Source organism: Asterias amurensis, chromosome 14, assembly GCF_032118995.1.
Source record: "Asterias amurensis chromosome 14, ASM3211899v1".
In the NCBI taxonomy this organism is placed as follows: Eukaryota; Metazoa; Echinodermata; class Asteroidea; order Forcipulatida; family Asteriidae; genus Asterias; species Asterias amurensis.
The window spans coordinates 18,765,599-18,776,564 of NC_092661.1; the positions used below are offsets into that span (position 1 = coordinate 18,765,599).

At 38.9% G+C, this 10,966-nt stretch overlaps 1 protein-coding gene across 2 annotated transcripts; it reads left to right on the top strand.

Annotated features, from left to right (window-relative positions):
- The first annotated feature begins 595 nt into the window (after window positions 1-595).
- Window positions 596-7,500, top strand: LOC139947197 (caspase-3-like). Of its 2 annotated transcripts, XM_071945065.1 has the most exons (7): window positions 596-736; window positions 1,323-1,370; window positions 3,615-3,726; window positions 3,867-4,213; window positions 5,359-5,534; window positions 5,687-5,828; window positions 6,549-7,500. In XM_071945065.1, the coding sequence occupies exons 3-7, from the start codon at window positions 3,671-3,673 to the stop codon at window positions 6,809-6,811; spliced, it is 984 nt and encodes a 327-aa protein (XP_071801166.1). In that variant the 5' UTR covers window positions 596-736; window positions 1,323-1,370; window positions 3,615-3,670; the 3' UTR covers window positions 6,812-7,500. The 2 variants fall into 2 exon arrangements, with proteins under 2 accessions (XP_071801166.1, XP_071801165.1); XM_071945064.1 differs by lacking the exon at window positions 596-736 and having other exon boundaries at window positions 1,216-1,370.
- Window positions 7,501-10,966: the final 3,466 nt, after the last annotated feature.

The window sequence follows — 10,966 nt, forward strand, 5'->3', positions numbered from 1 at the left end:
GAAGAGAAGAGTGGCGACAGAGAGTGGTGTGGGAAGGGCTAAATCTTTATTATAAAGCTAAAACGGGAAAATTTTCAAGTGACTTTCGCATGCCCGATGGGGGCTGCCGGACAGTCATGACGGTCCGGGCATTCTACGCTTACAAAGTTAGCGCAGAAATTTAGCCTTTGGACATAAGCAGAGAGCGGTGATCATAGCGCAGAGTTTGGTGGTGAACAGATCCATGAAACTAGGCACAGGTCATTCTGTCTTCAAACAAAGTTGATTCTACTACCTTGGAACCCCCCCCCCCCCCTAAAAAAAAAAAGTCAATGTGTACGACTGTACGTGAGGCTCAGGGCCCAATACACCGATCCATTAAGCCAGGCCCAAGTATCATTGACCAATCACAACCGCGAAATCTGATCACCATTTGAACCGTTTGACGATCATTGCACTAATGGTGATCGGGTTTCGCGGCTGTGATTGGTCAACTGGTAAGGAGGCGGGGCGTAATGGATCGGTCTATTCCATGGATCTGCTTACTGTAAACAAAGAAAAGGCACTTCTTGCGGAAGCAGGGAGTTATGTGCTTACATCAAGCGTGTTTCATAGATTACCAGTGAATTTTGGCTTTTGCGGGTTATGGGTGCGTGCATACTCGGTTTATACCAGGCATTCTATGCTTACACAACTAGCGCAATTTAACGTTTGGACGTAAAGCAGAGAACGGTGATCATAAGCGCAGAATTTGGTGGTGAACAGATCCATGAAACTGGACACAGATCATTCTATCTTCAGTTTGAAGACAGAATGACATGTGTCCAGTTTCACGAAGTTAATACCCAACCTAAAATGTAAAGAATTCCTAAGATTCCAACACACAATGAAGACAAATAGGAGGGTACACCGATAACAAGAGCACAACATGTACTAGAAACCGTGCCAAGCGGCCCTTCCCACCGTATCATACATGCCTCCATGCACACTACACGAGTTTGATGAAAATCGACAGGGAATAAAACCATCACAAAAAACCTACACAAAAATATATTTTGTTTAATGGTCTCTGCTCCTGATAAAAAAAGAATAAGAAGTCACGTATACTGTAAATAAATGACACATCGACTGACTAGCTACGGGTATACCAGCAATAATTGAGAATCACTCCATTCCGTTAGTGTCGCAATATTGCTTTCGATCGGACATTGCTTTCATTTTTATATAAAGAGAGGTCAACTTAATCAAACCTAATTTTTCGGAAAATCCAGCTGCATTTAAAATTTCTACTCGAGTACAAACTATAGTTTCTACTGAAGTAGAAATGACTGATTTTTCTCCAGACAGCGGGACTTGTGGTGAGGAAACTGCAGGAGTTGGATCGAGCACAGGTAAGTAGAATGAATCGTATGTATTTGAAATGTTTGTTTAAAATACTAAATAAAGACAACTATGGAATTAAAGACAGTGGACACTATTGGTAATATTGTCAAAGACCAGTCTTTTCACTTGGTGTATCTCAACCTCTGCATAAAATTACAAACTTGTGAAAATTTGAGCTCGATTGGACGTCGGAGTTGCGAGTATGACAGAAAAACACCCTTGTCACACGTAGTTGTGTGCTTTTAGATGCTTGATTTCGAGACCTCAAATTCTAAATCTGAGGTCTCGAAATCTAATTCGTGGAAAATTACTTCTTTTTCCAAAACTACGTCACTTCAGAGGGAGCCATTTCTCACAGTGTTTTATACTATCAACCTCTCCCCATTACTCGTTACCTAGTGAGGTTTTACGCTAATAACTATTTTGAGTAATTACCAATAGTGTACACTGCCCAAGATTCACTGTATCAACTCCAGCTTCATGCATGTTTATTTTAACGTCATACATTCGCAAGCTCAACTCATGGGAAAATTATGCGTGGACTATAAAATGGTTTGGTCGCAAATTTTCTGTAACCTCTATGTATATATTATTAGCAGAAAAATTACAAAAGAGTTAAAAGTTAACGACCATGAAATTTCCTAAAAAATGGCTTCCAGGCCTGGGTTCTCCTATTTGTAACACAGAATAACCTCTGAGATTTTAAAAATCAACGGGGTTTAGGGACTGCCCAGAAATACAAAACTGCATTTTTGACACAACGACTATTCGTTTCTAACTATTGGGGCGACTTATTTATGTCTTTCAATGTCTTTCAATGTTTAAGGAAAATCATGAAATCAAGAAAACTCCTAGAAATCACATGTCTGACTTAATGTCCACATAGAAGAAGATGTGACTGAAGCAGTCCCAGCTTCAAACAATAAGTCTATAATATTTTTGAAAGTGGTCCTTCTAATCATAAGTGTCCACACCGTAGATGGATATATTCTATATATAGCTCCATGGTCCACACACGCTAGATGCTGTGTTTCGACACCAGAACTGAACTCAATCGCTGGCACCGGCATTTAACTCAGCCAGGTACCCAGCCTCGCACATTGGACATTATTTGGATAGAAGGGATAGACAATTTAACAAACTTTTTAATTCAACTTTGCTCGGTCGCCCCGCCGGAATTTCTACCTTTTTTATGTTCTTGATATTCGAATATCCAAACAAAGTTTTGTCTGAGCACGAGTCTATAATAATCAAGCAGCAAGATGTCAAGCGACACCAATCTTACCACGGATGCACTACGCATGGGTGTCGACTTCCCCTAGTTTGTGTTTCCATCTAGTTCGGTATCGCATCTATTTACAATCTAGTAGACAGTTTTTACTTAAAAACATGTAAACTACAATATCAATAAACAGGCATCATCACTGTCTTATCATGCAGCGATTAGATAATAAAGTCCAACTAATTATGGCGCAGTAATAAATTATTAATAATCACGTTTTCTAAAGTGAAAATGACTCGTAGTATTTGAGAACAATGGGCCACGCTGCGGTCATAAACTCAGTTCGTATTTCTGGGGTGCTCAGCATAGACAGGCAGCTGGTGGCTGTTCAATGGTTCCGAAAGACTTCATGATTGTTGGATCTAAAAGAGCCTCGGAATGCACTGCAGATAACTGCATGGTGGAGGAAACGGTTTACAGTTTTATTGTTGCATTGTCACAATTATACCATGACACTGTTTTCTGTTTGAACACTAAAACGAACCGCACCACAAAGTGAAACCAACACTAAGGTTTGAAAATGCCGGTTGCAGGTTAAAGGCAGTGGATACTATTGGTAATTGTCAAAGACTAGCCTTCACAGTTGGTGTATCTCAACATATGCATTTAAAATAACAAACCTGTGAAAGTTTGAGCTCAATCGGTCGTCGAACTTGCGAGATAACAATGAAAGAAAAAACACCCTTGTCACACGAAGTTGTGTGAGTTTAGATGGTTGATTTCAAGACCTCAGGTTCTAAATCTGAGGTCTCGAAATCAAATTCGAGGAAAATTACTTCTTTCTCGAAAACTATGGCACTTCAGAGGGAGCCGTTTCTCACAGTGCTTTATACCATCGACTTCTCCCCATTACTCGTCACAAAGAAAGGTTTTATGCCAATAATTATTTGGAGTAATTACCAATAGTGTCCAGTGCCTTCAAGCCAAATTATTGGCCTCATTTTGGTATTTACTCTTCTTTTTTTTCAAGAGGTGGACACACACAAAAATGGACAAATTCGTGAAGGGGCAGACTCAAATGACGACATGATTACATCAGATGATACGTACGAGGGATACGCTAAGAAACTGAAATCAGTCAGGTAAATTTTAAGTAGACTATGGTATAGGCATTAAACTGGTATTGTATTAAATACAACATTATTTACACTACAAACAAGTAATGTCTTATTAAAAAAATGTATCCACCCATTCTACCTTTTTAAAACGATATCTCTTTCAGAAAACTCGTTTCAAAACTTCACTTGAAGCCATCTTCAAAACCAAAGTTGCCACCACCTACACATCTGACTTCAAATGATAAAAGTATGGAAGACAAAGCCGACTTAAAACAACCTGCACTGTCTACATCACTGTTGGCAGACTACCGCTACGATATGACGTACCGCCAACGAGGAAGGGCGGTATTAATCAATAATGAGAATTTCAAAGAGTGCTCTGATATGCCCAATCGTCCCAATCCAGCAATCGATGTAGACCCACTAAGCAGCACTTTAAAGGACTTGGGCTTTTTAGTTCAGACTTTTGAGGACCTTACGTGTGGAAGGATAAGACACTTGATGCACCTACGTGAGTAAACAAAAATCAGCTTTTGTAAACGCACACGACGAGCGTCTTATAATAAAATTAATGAGATCGGGCCGATTTTACATTAAAGAGCCAATAAAGGATGATCTAAATATTTCAACTTTTACCCTTTTATGGCCAAATAGACATCACAGACACCGGTTAATAACCGGTTAATAACCATTTAACTCTCAAAATTTGCATTTAGTAATAAATAACTCGATTCAAAAATGCACCCGGCCAAGCGGCTTTTTCAGCCGAGAGTCAAAAACGGCTTATCTATTAGTTACAATGACCCATTGACGCCAGTGACGATTTTCCCATAATTGGGTTTGAACGGCAGTTATCCAGCTTTGGCAAATTGAGGGCGCTATTTTCCACATCAAATAGCCATGTTTCCTATGGACTCTAGCTATTATAGAAGACTGTCATATCTATATATTTGAGATCATCCTTTATTGGCTGTTTAAATTGATCTTAAAGAATGCATCAATAAGTGCTAAGCAACGTGTGATGTTACACAACTTTTGTAAAAAAAATGACAACTCATCTTGGGATGAATCTTTAATAGTGCTTTTTGAAATCGAGCCAAGTGGCAGTGGCTCGAAGGGTGAGGTTCGAAATAACAGACATCTCTAATACAAATGGGAACGTAATTATCTATTAATTGTTAATTAAGTTAAAAGCAGTGGACACTGTTGGTAATTACTCAAAATAATTATCATCATAAAACCTTTCTTGATTACGAGTAATGGGGAGAGGTTAATAGTATAAAACATTGTGAGAAACAGCTCCCTCTAAAGTAACGTAGTTTTCGAGAAAGAAGAAATTTTCGACAAATTTAATTTCGAGACCTCAAGTTTAGAATTTGAGGTCTCGAAATCAAGCATCAGAAAGCACACAACGTCGTGTGACAATGGTTTTTATTCTTTCATTATTATCTCGCAACTTCGACGACCGATTGAGCTCAAATTGTCACAGGTTAGTTGTTTTATGCATAATGTTGAGATACACCAACTGTGAAGACTAATCTTTGACAATATAGTGTCCACTGTCTTTAATGACGACTTTTTATTAATTGAAAATGGCAACTGTTTGCTACAAAGGGTGTTTGATACAAATGTTATTTATAATTGCACTTTCCTCAGTAAGCAGAGACGACCACAGTGATGCGGACTGTCTCTTAGTCGCCGTGATGACGCATGGGGACGAAGGCGAGATCTACGGCACGGATGGACCCATGAACGCAAGCGAGATCACCACGCCGTTCCGTGGAGACCATTGCCAGGGTTTGATCGGCAAACCCAAGCTGTTCATTTTCCAGGTAATTTAAGGATTGATTTTGTCTCAGAAAAGTGAAAAAACAGTCGGGTGTGCCTTTTCATTTTATATAAAATGGTAAGTCACACGCTAGATTATTGTGAAACTAATCACCGCTCAAGATAATTTACGATGTCCCTATGTGTTTCTTAAAAGGCTTGCCGAGGAGGCCTTGTGGACCAGGGCGTTGCTATAAACATAGATGACGTCGATGAAACGGACGCATTGATTGCCTACGAAAAGGCTCATACTATTCCAGTGGAGGCGGATTTCCTGTTAGCTTACTCTTCCCCAGACGGTAAAAAAACCTAAAAACTAAACAAATTTAACAAATTTAAAGCATTAAAAAAGGCAAATATCGCAAGTGACGAAACTTGGCAATATGATTGCAGTCTATTTCTAATTAACAAATACAAAAAAATGCCAAGAGCTGACCTCTACAAAGAAGAATTAGAAACGACCCGGGCCCAATTTCCTAACGCTGCTTAAACACACCAATATGCTATATGCACAACAACATATTGCTTACTAGACTAAGGTTACCAGCCAAAATACCATGTCACATAATGTAGCATTTCTGTCTTGTTTCCTGCTTATTTCTACGAAGCATGAATTTCTAAGCGAAATAGTCTGCGTAAGCGTTTACAAGGAAAGCTCAAACTCAATAGACCTTATCGCAAATACCAATGCGCAAGCGCAGACTGTTGAATGAGGCGCATTGTGGGATAGATATGGATAAAATTTGGATACCAGCAAGACCACAATGCACCTAATTCCAAGCTTTACGTGCGCGCCCCGGTATTTGCGTAAAGGTCTATGCGCCAGTTAAAATTATAATAGGCCCTCTACAGACGTAAATTCTCAATTAAGTTTTATCTGAAAATCACATTATCAATATGTTTTAGCTGTTAGTGTCTTTGTTGTAGTAGAACCGCTGATATGAACGACTGATATGATCTGGTTCATCAAGCAATGCATAACACAAACTTGCTTCACATGTTTCTTATACTTTTCACAGGTTACGCATCGTGGCGAAACGGTACCGCCGGAGCCTGGTTCATCCAATCCCTTGTTAAAGTTCTCAACGCCTATGGCGAAATTTGGGAAATCACAAGAATGCTAGCTCTTGTCAACCGCATGGTGGCGCTTCAGTATGAATCCAGATCACAAAACACGTCTATGACGCAGAAGAAACAAATGCCATGTTTTGTATCGACACTGACGAAGGAGCTGTATTTTAAGCCGAAAGAAGTCGCAAAGGAAATGCACAAAAAACTTTAAACAAAGGAGTACTATCATCAGTTTGAATTAACTGAACTGTGTTTTTTTTGCAACTGGAATTTAAACACTGTCTTAACGCATTCACACAGAGGTGGCCAAACAATTATCTATTTTTTATGTTATGTAAATAACTAGTTGATACCAATTTATTATTATGTAAATTAAACCATCTTTGTTAAACTTATTATTTAAATGTAGTGGACACTATTGGTAATTACTCAAAATAATTATTAGCATAAAACCTTACTTAGTAACAAGTAACAGGGAGAGGTTGATAGTATAAAGAAATTGTAAGAAACGGCTCCCTCTGAAGTGACGTAGTTCTTGAGAAAGAAGTATTTTCCACGAATTTGATTTCGCGACCTCAGATTTAGAATTTGAGGTCTCGAAATCAATTATCTAAACGCACACAACTTCGTGTGACAATAGTTTTTTTCTTTCATTATTATCTCGCAACTTCGACGACCAATTGAGCTCAAATTTGTACAGGTTTGTTATTTTATGCATATATGTTAAGATACACCAAGTGAGAAGACTAGTCTTTGACAATTACCAATAGTGTCCAGTGCCTTTAAGCATTGAGTCAGAATCCGAATTGGCTGGAGGTTACTACAGAATACGACTGAACGCAAAGGGTGTGTTGATAATGGCATACTTTACTTAAAGGAACAGTTGCATTGGATCAGACGAGTAGGTCTATAAAAAACGTTTGTAACCGTTTGTTATAAAATGCATATGGTTGGAAAGATGTTTTAAAAGTAGAATACAATGATCCACACAAGTTTGCCTCGAAATTGCGGGGTTTTCCTTTTACTGTGCGAACTAACACGTTCGGCCGTTTATGGGAGTCAAAAACTTGACTCCCCAAAATGGCTCACCGTGTTAGTCGATGAGGTAAAAGGAAAACCGTGCAATTTCGAGGCATGTTTGTGTGGATCATGTATTCTACTTTTACAACATCTTTCTACCCATATGCATTTTATAAAAAACGGTTACGAATGCTTTTTAAAGACCAACTCGACCGATCCAAGGCAACGTGTTCCTTTAAACATTTAATGACGCGACTAGTAGATAGGGCCGTAGCTGAGCTGCCGCCAAGTCTGCACGTCAAATTCCTCATTTGAGTTCAACGAGTGGTTGCATGTTTGTGACACACAAATGCCAAAAAAAAACATGAATGTCGGGTCTAATCAATAATAGAGTTTATGGGTGTTACATCACGAGCAAGGTTTTGCTACTTGAGGTGAGATCCAAGTTGACATTGTGACCCCAGAACGCCGCTCATAGCGTGGTACCGAGTAATACGATAAAATGATATCTTGAATTCATTCGACCCATTGACCCACCACACACATACAATCTAAATCAACAAACATCGTTCAGGTAGAAGCAAATAAGATATCAGAGATTGCTATCAAAAATAGGTCCGTATTTGATCAGCAGTATGTTTCAATGAACGAATCTAGCAAAAGTCTTGCATTTTCACAACCTTGTGAGTGTTTCTGCACTCTCCTCTTGATTTTTTTGTTAAATACAGTAATCAAACAGCGCCTGTTTTGTTTATTTAAGTTTTAGTTGCTGAGCAATCGCAAGTTTATTCACAATCTAAATAAATGCTTAATTCTTAAAAAATATTGTTGGACATAATATGAACTTACTTGAGCTTATAATAATAGCCCTCATGCTGATAATGTGAAAGGTTCGTCTGAGCATGGTCTGAGCCACGTTTTGGGGGAAATGTGGAAACAAGTTGTTGTCTTCATGCCTTTATGGATGAAGGAAATGTTTAGCACATGTAGATGTTTATCTGCAAATATAATGTTTTATTATTTGTCGCTAATAAACTGTGCTGTTTTATTTCCACATGATCACCAAGCGTGTAGAAAGGTAAATTTGGTCGAAGGTAAAGGACAAAGTCCAATCAGTTTAGCGTATAGGGTTTATTAAAAAAAACAAGGCCTAATGGTTTATAACAGTAGCTTCGTCTTATGCACTTAGCCTAAAATAAACACACATTGTTAGCATAGGTGTTATTAACAAGAACAAATAGTACATCATGGGGGAACAGTCCTTACCCGAAACCAATCAACAATAAAACAGTGCCGCCTATGTTACATGCCGAATTCAAATTACACTATTTGATTGTAAATGCCAAGTTACACATCTTTGGCTCCGATGAACTTCGATAGTACTGTAAGCTGAGTTTTTTTTATGCTTCCGCATGGGCTGTTAAAAAGGTGTACATTCAACGATTTCGTGGCATTTTCACATATTTAAATAACAATTACACACAAATACTAGTTGTTACTCAAATAACAACAATACAAATGTTGTAGAGAAATGGGTTGTTTTTGACACGTTTGGCATGTTTGACCTTTGGGTCAGACTTGGTGTATTGAATCATAGCTACTAGAAAAACACTTGGCTAGATGTAATTCAAATCAGTGTGAAGCAGCTACGACTGCGGCTGAGGCTTGGTCATCACTTCATCATGCATGTGTTAAAGTAAAGGCTGCCTGGGGTGGGTAACACCATGTGTTACAGCCACAGCCGCTAAGACTAAGAGCAAGTTCGATCAGGGTCGATCGTCGACTAATTAGTTCGTGACGTACGACGCGCATGCGCGCTGAAATAAAAGTGCGAACGACTAGTCTAGCGACCGCATGTGAAAAAGATGACCGTGAACACATAAAAAGTCCATACTTCTTTTCAGCATTTTAAGAATAACTGGTCCTCTTGGTTTGCGGTAACACCATGTGTTACTTGCCAGGTCCTCTCTGCCTGCATCACACTGTGATATGACCAGTTGATATCGGTAACCAACGATGCGACCAACCTCGACCAGCCTCGAGTCGAGTGGATGGTCGCGAATAGTCGACTAGACTGGTCCAACTATCGTTGACTAACGCGGGTTCGAACAGAGTTAGTCGAACTATAGTTTACTATGGTCGTTGATCGAACTTGCTCTTAATTGAGTTTGGATTTGTAAAATAGTCTGGTATAATGAGTGTCAGTGTTACATACGCATCAACTGCAGACAGGAAACACGACCTTGATATTAAAGTTGCATAGTTGAAAAGACTCAAGTCTTCGTGTATAGGAGACCTTAATCAAAGCACTTGCCACAATGTATCTGCTGAACATAAACTTGGCAGGAGAACCGATTCCTAATGACAAATTCACTGGCTGCACGATTTTCAAGTATTTATCATAATCAGCATTGTGTGGTGCCAAACTATAGGGTTCCACCAATGGCAGGCAGCCCCTTTCAAACTGGGGCCCAAATACACTGCGGCTTTGGCTTGGAAGCCCCAGGCAACAACAACAAAAACAAGAACAACAACGACAAAACAACAACAACAGTAACAACAAAAACAAAAACAACAAAAACAACAACAACAACAACAACAACAACAACAACAACAACAACAACAACAACAACAACAACAACAACAACAACAACAACAAAGAAACAGTCAGTCTGAGACCTTTCACAAACAGCCTGCCTGCTCATTCATAACAAAATGACATTTGACGTCCCAGGGCTGGTTTAGATTAAAGGAACAGCTGGATATCCGTCTAGAGGCCGTGACAATCTTCGGTTATTGCATTTTTAGAGATGGAAACCTTGACCCGAAATATATTACGGGTCTTAAATTCCATCTTTACACGGTGCGTGTCAAGTCTGGTTGCCCCACCAGAATAAATACCGTATTTGATTACAAAGATAGGTATAACATCCGTGCTACTTAAACTTTTACAGATTGTGAACTGGGTTACAAAACATGTTGGCAAGTCACGTCTTGTTTTATCGTTTTCCTGGTGAAAATGCGCTTTCACTCTAGCTCAATCTACCCCAAGAATTAAACAAACACCAAAACAACAATGGACACGTCTAAATGTGCTTCGAGAGAAAATTTGCTCCAAATATTTAGACTTTTTAACGAACATGTCGTAAATTATTTTGTCTCGAAAGGAAAATAAAAAGACAAATTAATGCTTGAATTCGAAGCCAAAGCTTAGAAAATGACACCTTTAAACATTTTGAATATCGAATATGTTGACTTTCGATAAGGTTCACAAATATTGATATTTCTCCCACATCACACACAGCCTCCAATAATACAATCACGTTACCAAACAGTATTGGGGAAA